The sequence below is a fragment of the Leptonotus elevatus genome, chromosome 21 (genome assembly GCF_054856555.1).
Source record: "Leptonotus elevatus isolate MCC_2025b chromosome 21, RoL_Lele_1.0, whole genome shotgun sequence".
In the NCBI taxonomy this organism is placed as follows: Eukaryota; Metazoa; Chordata; class Actinopteri; order Syngnathiformes; family Syngnathidae; genus Leptonotus; species Leptonotus elevatus.
The window spans coordinates 6,736,248-6,753,200 of NC_141259.1; the positions used below are offsets into that span (position 1 = coordinate 6,736,248).

Genomic DNA, 16,953 nt, shown 5'->3' on the forward strand with positions numbered 1-16,953 from the left:
GACTCAGCTGGTCTAATCTCCAGCACACTTGCAACCCGAATGAGGATAAGTGGTAGAAAATGTGTGGATGACTTTGAATGAATCAAGTAAAGCCAACAAACATTTAAAGTGAAATTGACACCCGTTACAAAACAATCCATAGTAAATGTAAAGCAATGAAAACAAAGCACGTGTTTGAATACTTGAATTTATTTATTTTTTAAACACACACACATTTGCTCATCTCAAAGGATGTACAAAACATAAATTGGGTATCACATGATGATGATTTTTATATTCCACAGGAATTAAAATGAGGAAGTCCATGAAGGACTAAATGAGTCATGACTCCAGTGTGCACATACTTGAAGAAAATACAGATAGACTATAATACAGGCAGAAACATTTAGACATGACACACCATCATAAAAGCCTTTTAAATTAAAACTTCCTAAATGATAGCAACAATCCATGCACATATATACAAATGTGCCTCTTTCCAACTACTGACCTGCAGTGCGATGAGTCACATAAACCAACTCCATCTCCAAGGATTAGCTAATTAGTCATTGCGAGTCTTATAAACAGGTCATAAGTGAGCGGTGTCCCCTGTAGCAGTCCATTGCTCCGCGATAAGCACTGGTCCGCAACAGTGGAGTCGGACAATTAAAGATTTTTTGTATATTATTAGCTGGCCTAAACCAAAGGTCACCCGCATGCATAGATGGTGGAAATTTTAGCCATATTCTGAAGTGGGGGGTCCTGTCACCAGCGGGCAATAGCCAGACAAGCCCCCTAGGTCGAGGTATAAGGAGCCATTCCTCTTCACGGGGCCAGAAACTTCAGCATAGAGTGAAGAGTCTGTAGGAAAAACGGGAAAAATATACATATAATACAATTAATTTGTGTGGAAATTGATCAACTTCAAACAAATCAGCATAATAGTTCTTGGTGTTTGCCTAATGGGGTAAATAAATAAATAAGTAAACAAATACCAAAAAGTAAAAATAACAACGGATATAAAAAAATATAATTCCAAAATTAAATACAAAAATATATATATAAATGGAAATAACGTTATTTAACATGTATTTTTACTTTTGTTTATATACATATATATATATATATATATATATATATATATATATATATTATTTATTTATTTATACATACATAAATAAATATAAAAATAAATACAAAAATAAATATCAAGATTCAAAAAGTAAAACTAAATGTGGAAATAAATACAAAAATAAATATATAAATGGAATTAAATATCAATCAATAAATAAAAACGCTCTCCTCTCACATTTATTTATTTCATGCTGCAAACGCTCTGTCAGGACGAAATGCTACTCAAATGAGGGGGCGGGCGGTCCTAAGCGTGTCTTGGGTTGGACTCCGTCGTTGCAAACTGCCTTCCATTGGTCTAGTGAGCGAGTCACTGAACAAGGAAGTCTCGCCGGCTTGCATGGAGAGCTCCAGAAATGGATGACTATCGTGTCCACTGCAACGGCGTAGTCCAACCCAAGACACACTTAGGACCACCCCCTCATTTGAATAAAATGTTGTCCTGACAAAGCATCTGCAGCATGAAATAAATAAATGTGAGAGCAGAGCGCTTGTATTTATTGATTGATATTGAATTATATTTATATATTTATTTTTGTATTTATTTTCACATTTATTTTTATATTTTTATTAAATTTTTAATCTTGTTTATTATTTTTGTATTTATTTATGGATATATATATATATATATTTTTTCCATTTATATTTATTTTTTGTATTTAATTTGTGAATTATATTTTATATATCCATTTTTATTTATTTATGTTTTTTATTTTATTTTTTATTTTGGCAGTTTTGGTCCTCCATACCTAATTCCATTCAAATACCTTGAGTGGTGTCATCTTGCTGGCTCTGCTGGTACAGCATGGCATGGTTGGCCTCCTCCAGAGCCGAGTCTAGACTCCAACACCTGGGCTGGTCCTCTTTAGGCGGGTTGATGGCCTCATCCTTCAGCAGCTCCGACGCTGAGCTCCTAAGTGAGGGGTTCTTCTCCAGAGCTCGTTCCAGAAAAGACCTCATGGCCAGGCTGCAGTTGTCAGCTATGTCCTCCAGGGGGGGTGCTTGCTTGTGGATCTAGGGGAGGGAAAATGACAAAGACAGTCAGGTTTTGCAGTAATCCCCCAAAACAACTACAAAGCAGTGACCTAGATTTTGTTTTCTGAGTGATGATAACTTGTTAAATCTGCTGAAAAGCGAGGTGGGATGATTACTACGCACTTCACTGAATCACACTGCTTCCTTATTCTCGTCAACAGTTTCAAGAGGAAGTGAGTAACCGAGCCACATTCAACAGATCTGATCATCTACATTCAAACTGACTGACCATGAGGAATGGAAAACATGTTGGCTCATGTGTCACGTAGGGCGACATTAAGACATTCCTTGAGGCATGCACGCCTTTGAAAAATACGTACAATGTAGAGGTACGATGGGTAGGCAGTGCGTGGGTATCTTCGAACCCAGGGGGGGTCGCCAGTCTGCATGTGAATGATAGTAGTTCCCAGGCTGTAGATATCTGTTTTGGTATCATGTCCACGACACAAAACAAGCTCTGGACTCATGTACATCTGAACAAAATAAGAGGGCCATTATTTAACAAGAATCACGCTGCAGTAGGACACATCTTCACTTCTAAACAACAAACAGGAAAACAAGTGCTTCAAGTGCATAGTGAGTATTTTCCTGTGACAACGGATGAGTGAACCTTTAGACCGGTGCGTCAATAGTAATCGTGCGTGGAAAGTAAACACAGTAGCAGCTTTGCTCTCCGTGTTGGAAATTCCAGCCTGCTGTGTAATTTTGGCTTGAACAGAAAAGTGTGTCTGCAAGCATTATTTCTCTTCTTTTTTTTCTACTGGGAGCCTGCTTTGGGACTTTCCACCAAGTGCAAGACCTTTGCTTGCAATCACGTGTGGGTCAAGCCGGGGGGGAAACAGAACGTAAACTCGGACTATAGTCACTGGACCGCATCTCATCTGCTTGTTTTCTTACCTCGGTTCCTCTCAGGTCTCTTGGGATATACAGGTCCTCTGTCATTTGCACGGTCAGGCCAAAGTCCACCAGGACAGCCTTGTCTGACATCAGGACAATGTTACTGGCTAAAGAGAGAAGAGATAATAAATGCATGTGAGACGGGTCCTTATTGCGAGAATACATCACATAGTGTAGTTCTGAAGTAGTGTGATCGGTTAACTAAATAAAAATGACTACTCCTCACGTCTGTGCTGAATTCTCGCAAGAATAAAAACTCAACAAAAAACAACCACTGATTATGAATAGGATGGGGATAAAACAAATCTGGCTTTTCTAGAGGGGGAAACTGGCTTCTTATTGTAATAAAAAGCCATATGCCAAGAAAAGAACATACACATCATCAACCCCCAATTTTTTGAGACAATAATATGTTCTATACAGCCCAACTAGTCTAAATCCAATATTTTGGTTAATATTGCGTTAGTTGAATATGAGTTAAGCAGCAAAATCCTGCAGTTTTTATCAATATCAGAAGGCGGCCATTTTGCCACTTCTTGTCGAGTGAAAATGATGACATCAATGTCGCTCAGGTCTCAGGTAACAACCAATCACAGCTCAGCTTCAGAAAACAGATGAGCTCTGATTGTTTTTTTGCCTGAGCCTTGCTCAGGGCTTTGGCAACAACTGTGATGTCATCTTCACTCGACAGCAAGCGGCAAAATGACCGCCCCCTGAGATGGATAAAAAATGGCAGGATTTTGCTGCATAACTCATATTCCACAAATGTATTATTCATCAGAATGCCATGTTTAGACTAGTGAAGTCACATGTAACATATTATTGTCAAGAAATGTTAAAGGTTGGCTTCCCCTTTAATTCTCTTAAAGTACCATTTTAAACTCCCCATTTGTCATACATGTATAAATTACTGTTAATGTTTCATTATTAAAGTGTACAACCTCAGGGGTGCTTGACCGTAGATGTTCCCCTATATTTTTTTCTCACAAACGGCTAATTAATTACATCATGTAATTTGTAGAGAGCAAACATTAGCAGCAACAACAACATGCTAAATTGTTTAACTTACTCACCTGCCTAAAATCAACATGTATCTTGTAGAGGAGATAGCAAATTGGAAATTCCAGAGAATTAATACTTTTTTTTAGGCAAAGAGGCTGACAAAGAGTCACTTCAGACTGCTTTGATTGCAGCTTATGTGCTTCAGGTAATGCAGCCACATAACTTTAAACCTCTGCAGCACTCCACATACTGAAAAAAATGATTCTTGTAATCTCAGTTATGAACTGGCAAATTCCATCAGTCTGACTTGGCTGTCCTTTAGATCGTATTATCAAGGTGGATTTCTCGATCCGACAGAGGGGAAATAGAACTGTCAGTCATTTTTGTAACCTTCAGAACTATTCACAAACAGTAGCTTCCTTTGGTGGAAAATATTCCTGAACTATTAAACACCAGTTCAACAGTTAACGTGCCAGTCATTTTTTTGCTCTTACGTTTAATGTCGTGATGGATGACGTTGTGCGAGTGAAGATACTCCAGGCCCCGAAGGATCTGCTTGGTCACCCAGATGATCTCAAACTCTCTCATCGGCCCGCAGCTGTCGATCTTCTCCAGGACCGACCCGCCCTCGCCGGCCTCCATGAAGAGATGCACGTTCTGTTCCCACAGCAAAGCCCCATACAGTTTGGCGATGTTCTCATGGCAGAAGCGAGCCTGGAACTCTATTTCGGCCCCTCTGAAATTCTCCATGGGAATCTGTGAAAAACAACGTTGATATCAGTCATTTCATTAGGAGGAGTGTTATTTTTAAGCAGTTTTATTGGTCATCAGTAGATAGAAGAGTATAAGCAAAATGGCCTTTTTAATGCCAAGTAAATACTAAGCAATCTGTCATCTCACTCAATAATGGAGGATCCAGTATTTTTTATGGACTGTCAATATTTGATTTTAACAATTGAATAAAGAATAAATACAATTTCTAGTGTGGTATACTAGATTACAAGATAAAGCATGAGGCGTCATATTGTTTACTACACAGCAAGTCAGCCATTCAATCATAATAAAATTATAACAATGTTGTCAAACACTGTCAGCTGATGGCCGGGAAATCAGTGTTTAAATATATACAGGTATCACATCAGTGCCAGTAAGCTGTTGCCACTGTAGTGTGTGTGTGTGTGTGCGTGTGTGTGTACAGTGCACCAAAGTCAACAGCTTTATCTGACTCAGAAATCCAAGGTTGTTAATATTTTCCTTGTATGACGATTGAATATACACGTGTGCACGTGGGTACTATAATAAAAGTTAAACAAGCATTTATATACTCCGTTACAAAAGCTCAGCGCAGTTAAATAATTGTTTCTATTATTTCCATTAGTGCAATTTCTATTTCTCATTTTGCAATATTTTTTTTCAAAGAGCTCTGTTCCTCTTCTTGTTTAAAAGAAAGCCTAACTATTCACACAGGTTTTTCATTTGGGTGGGAAAAAAGTCACAGTAATTCCAAATATTTGCCAACAGGACGTACCAGTTTACAAGCCATTCTCTTCCGGGTCGTGATGTCCTGAGCTAAGTGAACTTTCCCAAAGGAGCCCTTAGGTACAAGGTCAGAGCCACGATTCTTGTAGGTCAGTTGCCAGGAAAACAGGAGTACATCCTTGTTGATCTTATAGCGCCCATTTTTTACAACCATATCATTCTGCAAATAAAGACAAATGACTTTTTAGTCTGGGCTGTTAAACAGCATGTAAGCCAGATATTCAGTCTGTCAGGTAATCTTTCATCTTGATGTACATACAAAAATATACCCACTTTATTTAGCAGGACTCCCATCTCCTTAGACAGGTGCTGCAGTGCTTCTGCTTGCATGTCGGAGAGCAGGTTGACAAAGGACAGGAGGTCTGCCACTGTCCCGTGCCGGACATTTCCAGCTCCGTCAGAGTAGCTCTCCTGCGACTCCAGACTCACAAAGTTTCCAATCTCTTCATTCCCATCCATTGCAACAGGGGAGAGACTGTCACCTTCAGATAATAAGCCACCTTCTACCTCTTCTTCTCCTTCAAGCTGATAGAGCGTCTCTGCTGCATTGATGATGTCTTCAATGTTCATATGTGCCAAAAGCAGTTGCATGTGGTTGTCATAGTTGTACTCCATTTTGTTGACGTAGACTTGTCCCACTCACTGGAAAAAACAAACAAAAGAAAAAAAACATCAGCCTGTGTCAAATACATTAAATCATAACTAAAGTAATAATTTGGTTCACATGGTGAATGTTTGTTTGTCTATTGCAAATTACAATTCCCTTAAAAAGAAACAAAACCTCAAAGAAACGAAATTATTCACCAGGTATGCTGTTTTTGCTGAAGGGCACCTCGACAGTACTCAACCCAGCATCTAGTTGACTTTTTTTTTTTGTGGCAGCCAAATTACAAATACTTGAAAACATACAGGAACAATAAGAGACTGCTATTTAAAATAAATGTCAACAAATAACTGTTCCGTTACATCATCTTAAATCAAATCAAATAAACATGTATAGCGACTCATCTAACCTTGAGTGTCCGCTTTCGACAGCAAAATATTCAATTTTATTAAATAATACACAAAGTTAAAAAATAAATAAATAAGAGTGCGGCATTACCATTAGTATCAAGAGAGACTTCTTTCCATAAGTCCGTCAGTAGCGTCCACTTCACACTGGCTGCTCGTTTACAGATCTGCTGCATTTGAGGAACTACACTGTGGAACTATATCATTGCGCATGTGTTTTCAGCCTTTACCGTCAGCCGTCACATTGAGCACGCCTACATTTGGGTTTCGTTTTTCCGTTTTCTTCTGATTCGAAAAGCAAGCATTTTTGTTAATAATACTTGTGGCAACTAATCGTTACAACCAAATAAAAAACAACAACATGTAGACTATAGTTTTAGCTGAGCGTTGCACAAGACTACGTATTTAATTTACAGCTCCGTGTTATTAAATTTACCTTAAAGCACTACCAATGACAATTACATTGACGTTTCAATTACATAAGCAAGCAATAAGTTAATTGTATCTGTAAAGTTAAGTACTGTAACATAAGTGATTGTATTATTTGGAGGAATATCAAATTGCATTTGGTGTCTCTCGCGTGCCGTAGGAAGGGCAAAGCAGAGAAGCAGCGCATGCGTCTTACCTCAACAAAAATGGCGTCCTCCATTGCTGCGCACAGGATACATATGAGTGGAAGGAGCAAACTCGTAAAATGTCTCCAAAAGGTGGACAGAGTTTTTCACAGAAGAGTCGGAACTACACCTGTCGCAGCCCATGCCGACCCACCAACAAAGGACGAAGCCGGTTAGTAAAGTTAACATTCCAGCAAGTGGATAAGTTAAGGTTACCAGTACCTGGCAAGAGCGTAGTAAATGAGTCATACAAAATGTTTATCTATTCTGTCTTTACGCTACAATGTCAGTACTGTACTTCAAATAGCCGTGCGTCGTTTTGTGAATGCAATTGTGCTTATTACGCCGTTGTCTTACTCTTAATGTGAATACAGTACACGTCTATCTGCGTTTAAAAGCAACAAAAAATAGCAGTCATATGCAGTAATTGTCTAAAAAAAAAAGAGAATAGAGTCTCATCCTAACAGCAAACATAAGAATGCATTTCGGTATAAAGCATTTGGTGAATTCTTGCTTCTGTTCTCAGCAGGTGAAAAGGATGGACGTCTGTCTTTTTACGCTGTCCAAGCGCAAAGACAAAAAGAGGCAGAAAGATCTGTTCTCATCAACTTCCCTCAAAAGACCAATAAGAAACAAATCCTCACGTTTCTATCATTACATGGTGATATTAAAAAGTACTTCACGTACAAAAGCTATGTAAGTAAAAATCTTAACACAATGAAAATGTGCTGACTAACTAAAGTCTAATATTGATTGTTTTGTGATTCATTTCCAGGAAATTCACGCAGTGGTGGAATTTGCTTCACAGGACAGCGTTTACTCATTACTCGATGCTGCCAGTATCCCCAGTAACAACCATGAATCTATAGTTCCTTATAAATCAAGATTAATGACCCTGAGATATCTGACAGAAGTAACCAGCCAGCAGTCCAGTAAAGAGACCCACTCACAAACTACTATTCCCATTAATGAGCTTATTGTGAGACTTTGTAAAGAAGAGAGTGTTAGTACCATTTGTGCGACTCCATTTGTAATACATCTCAAACTTTAAAACTAAAACGTGTTTATGATATTGTACATATTTGTTTTCCCCCTCAGATAGACCAACAAATAGTCTCCTTGACAGAAGCCTACCAGCTAACTGAGGAGAACAGTCGACTGCGTTTCCTCGTGTGCTCCATGCTCAAAGACATCGCCGCTGCTTATTTTCCTGAATGTTCCGTTCAACCCTTTGGCTCATCAGTGAACGGCTTTGGAAAGCTGGGCTGCGATTTGGACATGTTTCTGGACCTAGATGGCATCAGTGGAAGGAATTTAAAGATGGTAAAGACAAACAGCGCAATGATATCTGATAATAATAATTCTGGTTGCCAGAAAATCTCAGGGCTACTGCTATCTAGTTAAGTAGATAAGCAGTCAATCCAGGTTCAAATCCCTGTTGATGACCACCCTGATATTAGCAAATCCTATAAGAACACACGACTCAAAATTTATTTTCCTTCGTTCTATGAGGCAGTGTGTATGAACATTAAAAGTGCAAAAATCAATGGCATCTAATCCCCCCCCCCCCCAAAAAAAGTAAAGCATATTAACTAATTCACTGCCATTGACAGCGATAGACGTAAAAAATTAATTTGAACTATTACTATTAGTTTAACATTTTTTCCACTTTTGTTAACAGGAGTATGAAAACCAAGATTTTTTTTATTGTACATTTAGAACAGATGTAAAATTTGTGATTAATCATGAGTTAACTAGTGATGCGATTAATTACGATTACAAATTCTAATCGCCTGACGCCCCTGATTTTTAATAATAAAAAAAATCATTAATTTTTCTTTAAAAAAAAGATTATTAAAAATTAGGGGCGATAGGTGATTAAAATTAATTGTACATAATCGTGTGACTTCACTTGTTAACTCACGATTTAAAAAAATAAATATTAAAAATTAGAGGCGTCAGGCGATTAAAATTTGTAATCGTAATTAATCGCATGACTTCACTAGTTAACTCACGACTAATTACAAATTGTATATCTGTTCTAAATGTACAATAAAAAATATAGGTTTTCACACTCTTATTAACAAAAGTGGAAAAATGTTAAAATAATAGAAATAGTTCAAAGGAATTTTTGACGTCTATAGCCGTCAATGGCAGTGAATGAGTTAAGTATCAAAATGGATGACTGGATAATGACATACCCTGTATGCTGCCATATTGGACGTTTTTGTGAAGTCCACGTCAGCGCTGTGTCACATTGCGTGTGTGCTATAAAACTGCCGTATGGCGTCGTCAAGTATTGCCATCATTTAGATAGCACGTCTAACCATCTCAGGCTTCAACAAATAATAATAAACAAAAATCGTGATGGATTCTCACCCAAATTTATGTGAACATGTGCAGACACGTTAATCGTAGTCTGAAAATATTAGAGGGTCATCGACTGATAAGTTTTTCCGATGATGTCCATCCTCTGAATTTTCACATGGCGCGAAAGATAACCAATAGAAATAACCAATCTGGGACTTTTATATTGAAATACATTTAAAGACAGGCGCTTGTATCATTCACAAGACAGTCAAGAACCCATGGGAGCAGCTAAGGGGTTTCTCGTTATTATGATTATGTAAATAAGTTATCCTTTTAACAACTGGTATGTAGTGGTCATATTTGGACATCATGTAGTATATGACCTGAAAAAAATAATTAATATTTGTCCCCCAAAAAATATTTTTTCATTACAATTTTACTTACTAGCTTGTTTTGTTTAGATGGCTAATTTAAGTTGAAATATTATATGACCATTGTAGAAAGCCTTCCAGTGTAGATGTATGTCCTAAATGGTGGATAATAGTAAAATTGTAGATAAGAGTAAATAATAAAGAATAAATATTTCAATTAAATTAACTCTGCTGGTTCTGGTACGGTAATATCCTTATTCGTCAGCGACTCTAGAACGAAACCTGCAATATTTGTTATTATATTATTATTCACGTACGTCACTTTATGTCAAAAAAACATGACTGATTGTCACCAAAATGTATGTGTACATGTGTAGGCATGTGATAATTATAGTCTGAAAATATTATGACACTTGCAATATTTTGGATTATATTAACGTCAGAAGCGTTGCCACATACATAATGAAACGCATATGCAAAATAATTAGCAATTTGAATATTTTCAGACTATAATTAGCACGTCACCACATGTACGTGTGTCTCTTTTTACGTCTGATTAGACATCTCTTTCATTGTGTAGCCAGAATCCGGTATGACCTTGGAGTACCAGATAAAGCGTGCCTCTTCAGAGCGCAGTGTCACGCAGAGCCTCTTGTCTGTCATTGGTGAATGTGTGGACAAGTTTGGGCCTGGCTGCGTTGGTGTGCAGAAGATCCTCAATGCCCGATGCCCCCTGGTCCGTTTCTCCCATCAGCCGTCTGGTTTTCAGTGTGACCTCACCGCCAACAACAGGTCTTCTTCCTCTTCCATAACGCTTGTAGTTGCAGCTTTCACATTCATTCTTTAAGTCTTGAAATGCCAATGTGCATTCCTTCTTTGTGATGTTGTAACCACAAATGACATAGTGAAAACCCTAAAGACAAGGTAGGCCGTGGAGAGTCAGTCCATTGCTTGCGTAACTGAAACTACGCTTTGTGTTTATCTTTCCGTTGACTCTTTAGATTGTTGACATCCCACTCGTAATGTGACACATGCCCACTCAAACAGCTACATGCACGCTAATACAGAGCAAATCGCTGTGTAGTTTCTACGGAAATAGTTGCAGGGTGCTTGTGGTGGGCGGATTCGGCTGCCGGGGGGACTTTTCTCGACTCTTGTTCACATGTATCTTTTGGCCATTACAATTTCCTGTCTTTGCTGTGGAGACTATGTTGTGCAAGTGAATGTCTCAACAGGAAGAAAAAAGTCGCAGCAAACTAACCCAACCATGCCAAAGAAAAGACTGCTCTCTTCTGGTGATTTTTGGATGTCAGTTTCAGTGACTCTAGCAAACGTTTAAATAACATCTCAGGGAATGTACGTTAGATATAAAAAAAATAATTTTAAATTATTTTTTATTTATTATTTATATGTATTATTATTATTATTATTATTATTATTATTATTATTATTACTTTTAAATTAATTTTTGCCATACCTCAAATGGCTGGTGAAAATTGTAAATATAGTATCTGCAATTAGCTTAAAGGTGATACAATTGTCATAACATTTACATTTATACACTATATGGTTTAATATAACTATGGACACTTAACAGTCAATCCCCAAAATATTCATATTCTGGCATTTTTTTTGTATTTTAATTTTTTTATTGGTATTCTATGGTGGGAAAATTGCAGTAAATTGAGGTAAGACTATAAAAGATCATTGCTTTTTTCAGGTCCTTGTATTTATTGCAGGATGTGTTCATCACACTCACATTGTTGATTTTGCAGTGAATGTTTGCATCAAATCAAACAACAGTTGCACTAGTCGTCAAGCAGCCTTTTGTCCACAGGGTGGCGATGAAGAGCTCAGAGTTGCTTTACCTTTATGGCCAACTGGACCCTCGAGTGCGTCACCTGGTGTTCACCGTGAGATGTTGGGCCCGAGTATACGGAGTGACCAGCAGCATCCCCGGGGCCTGGATCACAAACTTCTCTCTCACAGTCATGGTGATGTTCTTCCTGCAGGGGAGAAGCCCCTCGATAATCCCCACCCTGGACCATCTACGAGACCTTGCAGGTACCACACAGCAACAAATGTCAGTTAAATGAGTGCTTGTCTGCAATAGTATTGCCTCTGTCAAGCATTAATTTTTTTACCAATGTGAGTTTGCCTAGCCACATAAAAACAAGATTAGTTTTCACGATGGCTATTCTTCCATTTGAAAATCTACAATTAATCTTGTTCTAACGTTTGTTACAGATTATGTGATTAACAGACAATCAGTCCAAGGTGTACCATGCCTCTTTCCCAAAGTCATCCAGACTCCATCTTACCTGTGACCTAAACAGGATAAGTGGTAGAAAATGACTGAAATTCCTATCCAAAAATTTAACAGTTGAATGTAGAGCTCTTCTAAATTGCACATTTGGCTGCAATTACCGTATATTTTAAAATGGAAAAGTTGGCTGATATAAGAATTTAATAACTCAAGTGAGAAGTTTTAATATAGATCCAGATTTTTTTTTCTCATTTCAAGGCAGCAGCATATAAAAACGTCTGTCTCCGCTATTCCCTTTGATTTATGGTTAAGCCTTGACAGAGGTGTGTGTACTTTTTAATTGCTGATGGGAATTTATTGTCTTACACTGACGAAATAATATGGTCAAAAAATGTTAGAAAAGTCATTTTCCGCAAGGTGATATCTTTTAAATGCTTATCATTGCTTGACTTTCCTAGAGCAAAAAAAAATTAATACAATTTACTGTTTATTTTTCCTATTAGGTGACAAAATGAATGATTAGAATTGCACTATATGTCCTTGAAGTCTACTTAAAACCACCTATGTCTACATGACAAAGAATATAAAATTGATACATTGATTTTTACTGTGTTTACAATTTCATTTTATTTATATATATATATATATATATATATATATATATATATATATATATATATATATATATATAGTTAAAATCTTTTTAAAATGTCCAAACATGACATTACATTCAAATTCCTATGACAATGTGCCTTGTGCTAAACATAAATAAATAAATAAATAAATGCAGGCTGCCTGGAAGGCTGTTTATTTTTCCTATTAGGTGACAAAATGAATGATTAGAATTGCACTATATGTCCTTGAAGTCTACTTAAAACCACCTATGTCTACATGACAAAGAATATAAAATTGATACATTGACTTTTACTGTGTTTACAATTTCATTTTTTATATATATATATAGTTAAAATCTTTTTAAAATGTCCAAGCATGACATTACATTCAAATTCCTATGACAATGTGCCTTGTGCTAAACATAAATAAATAAATAAATGCAGGCTGCCTGGAAGGCTGTAACACATTTTTAAAACATCATGTTCAGAATAATAAATGCATAGAAAACAAAGAACTTGTCCGGACTGTCAATTGCAGATGCATTAGCTCAGCAGAGCATTAGCAACCCAGTTATTCATATTGAGATGACGAGAGCATCATCACATGCCCCTCTTACTCTTCTCATGTCTCAAAATGATGGTTGTGTCTGCGGGTTGATGTTAAATAAAAAAAACAACAACTTGTGAATGCATAATTCTTGCTTTTCATAAATGTGCACTAACACAGTATGCTCCGAGTTCATGCTGCCGAAACTGGCTGTAGTGGTTGAGACCTTTCTTTGCACAAAAAGTAATGCACAATAAGTCATAAAAATATGTTACTTGGATATTTTTTAACTTAATGAACATAATAATTTTTTGTTTACTGTGTATATCACTAGCTAATATGGCTAAGCGCCACCACAGCAGACTGCCGCAACTGAACCTTCTTCTTATTTCTCCCTCACTTTCACCTTGGCTGCTTGATAATTGCCCTCCAAAAGCAATCAGACCAAAACCGCCCCCACCCCACCCCTCCACTGTCGCCAGCACTACCACCTGCTTCACTGCCTTTACCCCGTTTAGCAGAGTCTCGATCACCCAGAGTGCTTACAGCACAATAAAAGTCCCATCACTCTGGTAAGGTCGATGACCCAGCCTCCTTTGGATACACTTGCATGAACACACACGGATGCACCTCATCATGGTGAAGGTGACTGCTAACAAGGGCATCACCGGGCAGTCCAGAAAGGACATGATCCATGCCCTTTCATATTTTTTTCCCACTCTTTTTCCTTGCAAACATCAACACCATCCATCTGTGCCTTATTTATAACCGTCATAGGCGTTTAAAGACCGCCATTTACCTTGTGTCCCCACTTTCATCCCACAAGGTCCCGCGGACAAGAGCGTGATCGAGGGGAACGACTGCACATTTGTCAGCGACTTCGACAGGATTCCGCTCCAGAGCAACACGGAAACACTGGGTGAGAGCGTGAGCACAAAGGCCTAGCTGCGTGGATACAGTTGAATGCAACTAACGGGAGTTTTTCTTTTCTTTGTCATAGAAAAACTGCTTTGTGAATTCTTTGAGTTCTATGCCAGCTTTGAATTCAGTAGGAAGTCCATAAATATCAGAAAGGTAAGTAAGACTGTTGTGCCGTCAAAAAAAAATCTTAAAAATCTAAAACCCAGTATTTTGTGACACTTAGATAGGTAACTATGGCAGCATGCACCACCACATTGCATCTGTAAAGCTGACATTTGCGGTAAAAGTTAATGAGAAATCAGTGTGCAAAAGCCGCAAAACAATTCAACAGAGACTGTAAAAAAAAATGTTTCCAACAGCTGGGGCGTCAGAAAAATACAGTGAAATAACCGAAAATTACTTTCTTATAAAAATGAAAAAAATTGGGTAATTTTCCAGCTGCTGGGGTGCCAGGAAAATACTGTGAAATAACAGAAAATTACCAAAATGCTACCATCTAGGACATTACTTAAATTGTAGTTATTTTCACTTTAAAAAAAAGTCAATTTATATTTTTTATGGCAAAATTGCGCATTTGAAATATAAATGTTTTTTTCATTTTTTTCAGTCAATTATTAGTGAAATTATGATACATTTGTGAACGTATTTTAATAATCAATATATGTATTTCCATTTTTGGGGTAAAAAAAACAGAACAATTTTGTGTTTTTACAGTTACAATGATTTCATGTTATTTTACATTTGTCATGTAAAATCAGTTTATTTTTGTAAATTAAATGATATTTTTAAAATACAGAAAAACTATAAAGTAAAAAGAAAATAATAAATAATATTCTGTTATATTACAGTCTTTTTTTAATTTAAATTTTATTTTTTTAACAGTGTATGGAACAAAGGGGAAGTCAAAACACAAAAAAGTCTAAACCTGCCATTCTGATTAATATTTGTGGAATATGAGTTAAGCAGGAAAATCCACCCTTTTTATCCATCTCAAATAAACCTCTTGAGTGTGAGGCAGATATGCAAACCAGCATCATTATTTGTGTGTTAAAATTTATAATAAGCTCATTTCCCCAAGTAGAGACTGTGTACTCTCTGCTGAGTAAATAAACACCCAGACCACTTAATAAGAAATTACCTAATAATAGCTCCTTATGATCTGTTGTGCAAAAATAACAAGATGAAAAAGATCTAGTATTGGTAGAGCTGCTTTTGCTACCACTTCCGCATCTACCTCAACCCAGAATCTCCACTTGGCATCCCTTCGTTACATCCCGGTGCTCAGTTCTATCAAGGAGATCTGTTGATAGTGAAGGCAGCCAGTCCACGCAGATGACAGCTGCCCTTGTCTTGTCTGATTGATGCTGGCCCTGTGAGATCCGATGCCCTTGAGCCGAGATCAAATTTAGGAACTTCATCAGGCTGCAAAGCATTATTTACCTCTACCAGGGAGGTTGTGTTTTTACTGGCATTGATGTATTGCCCCGTCTGTCAACGGGGTCACACTACGACAACGGCTGCCTTTTTGGAGTACCGTAAATCGCAAATGGTAAACAAGCTAGTGCTGCCTTCAATGCTAATTCACGCCCAACAACAAAAACATGATCAAAACCAGTGTACTAGGCAGACACAATGACAAAGGTATTACAGTGTTTGTGTTTAATTGACTTTATTAGACATTCTTCTGAAACTGAGAACTCTGTATGTTTTTTTTGTTGTTGTTTTTTTTACTTTGAACATCTGCTCCACATATCGGTTATCGGCCTCCTTGATTACTAATAATTGTGCCCTAAAAGCGAAAATATCTGTCTATCTACTGTACAGTCTTAAGACACAGTTCACTAATGTGACATAGCTTAAAAATCATTATTTGAAATGCTAAATAACAACAATAGAGAAGAATTAGCTCCCTCTTCACTATTTGCTTAGAGAGGAACTTAAGGCCATCTAGTGCCATCTAGTGGTGAACTAACAGAATGCAACCATTTTTAAGCACGTGTACTACGGTGTCTCAGAGAGACCACACTTCACAAGGATACCACCAATTACTAACAACTATTATTAGGAGTGAGTCAGCGAGCAAGCAGCTCGGTGAGCAGAAGCTAGACGGAGCGGCGAACAAGAGCGTCTAGCAAGAATTCACTGGAGTGGCTAACAAGAGCAGCTAGCCGGAGAAGCTAGCTAAAGCAAGCGAGTGCAAAGCAGAGGTAGGCAAGTGGGAGCCCGAATCACGAAACTCAGCGACGACCACCAACAGGCCCTGGCTGTGGAAGGTAGGCGGCGGTCAACTCGGCGGTCTCATACTAGCTGCAAGCACCACCAGAGGCTAATTGCAGTCGCCAAGTTCTTCTCCTTCGTGTATCCGTAGCAGAAAGATGGCAGTGAACATGTCAACTGTAAGGCACGACTTATTGTGTAAAATGTTTTTTTTTTTTTTGCATATTACTGAAATTTATCGTTTAATTTTTTGTATAATTAATTAATTATAAGTACACCACTAGATGGCGCTACATTCTACACACTATCCCTTTAAGAGCTGCAGCAAAACATCAACATTGAAATTGTGAAGCATGATGCTACAGGCACAGCAAGGCAAGCTAGCTATGCTAGCCATGTATCTTCAAAAGTTTCCTTTTAGCAAACTTCGTGAGTGGTTTATGTCACCGAGGCCTGCTAGAAACACACGTACGCATTTTTCAACATTGTAAAAGGATGA

At 37.6% G+C, this 16,953-nt stretch overlaps 2 protein-coding genes across 3 annotated transcripts in view; one reads left to right on the plus strand and one right to left on the minus strand.

The window, feature by feature from the left end:
* Positions 1–187: 187 nt before the first annotated feature.
* map3k8 (mitogen-activated protein kinase kinase kinase 8) lies at positions 188–6,863 on the minus strand. The gene is made up of 8 exons (XM_086066679.1): positions 6,686–6,863; positions 5,857–6,225; positions 5,573–5,743; positions 4,539–4,800; positions 3,043–3,149; positions 2,466–2,618; positions 1,878–2,124; positions 188–840 (listed from the first exon to the last, which is right to left on the minus strand). Exons 2-8 carry the CDS (start codon positions 6,196–6,198, stop codon positions 716–718), a joined length of 1,407 nt encoding a protein of 468 aa, XP_085922805.1. The 5' UTR covers positions 6,199–6,225; positions 6,686–6,863; the 3' UTR covers positions 188–715.
* mtpap (mitochondrial poly(A) polymerase) overlaps positions 6,853–16,953 on the plus strand; it is an 11,508-nt gene continuing 1,407 nt past the window's right edge. Inside the window, exons 1-8 of one of the 2 annotated variants that reach the window (XM_086066678.1) lie at positions 6,853–7,380; positions 7,738–7,904; positions 7,984–8,211; positions 8,307–8,531; positions 10,470–10,681; positions 11,727–11,953; positions 14,143–14,235; positions 14,317–14,390. In XM_086066678.1, the coding sequence (XP_085922804.1) occupies positions 7,209–7,380; positions 7,738–7,904; positions 7,984–8,211; positions 8,307–8,531; positions 10,470–10,681; positions 11,727–11,953; positions 14,143–14,235; positions 14,317–14,390 (1,398 nt within the window). In that variant the 5' untranslated portion in view covers positions 6,853–7,208. Of the gene's footprint in view, positions 7,381–7,734; positions 7,905–7,983; positions 8,212–8,306; positions 8,532–10,469; positions 10,682–11,726; positions 11,954–14,142; positions 14,236–14,316; positions 14,391–16,953 lie in introns of both variants that reach the window. The other variant, XM_086066677.1, reaches the window with a different exon arrangement.

Bases quoted from the DNA above. Each gene is read 5' to 3' on its own strand.
- map3k8 (XM_086066679.1), bottom strand. From the start codon at position 6,198: ATGGAGTACAACTATGACAACCACATGCAACTGCTTTTGGCACATATG. The intron at 3,150-4,538 runs GTAAGAGCAAAA...TTCTCTCTTTAG, and splicing joins CATCCATCACGACATTAAAC to CCAGTAACATTGTCCTGATG. The intron at 841-1,877 runs GTATTTGAATGG...TTTTTCCTACAG, and splicing joins GCAAGATGACACCACTCAAG to ACTCTTCACTCTATGCTGAA.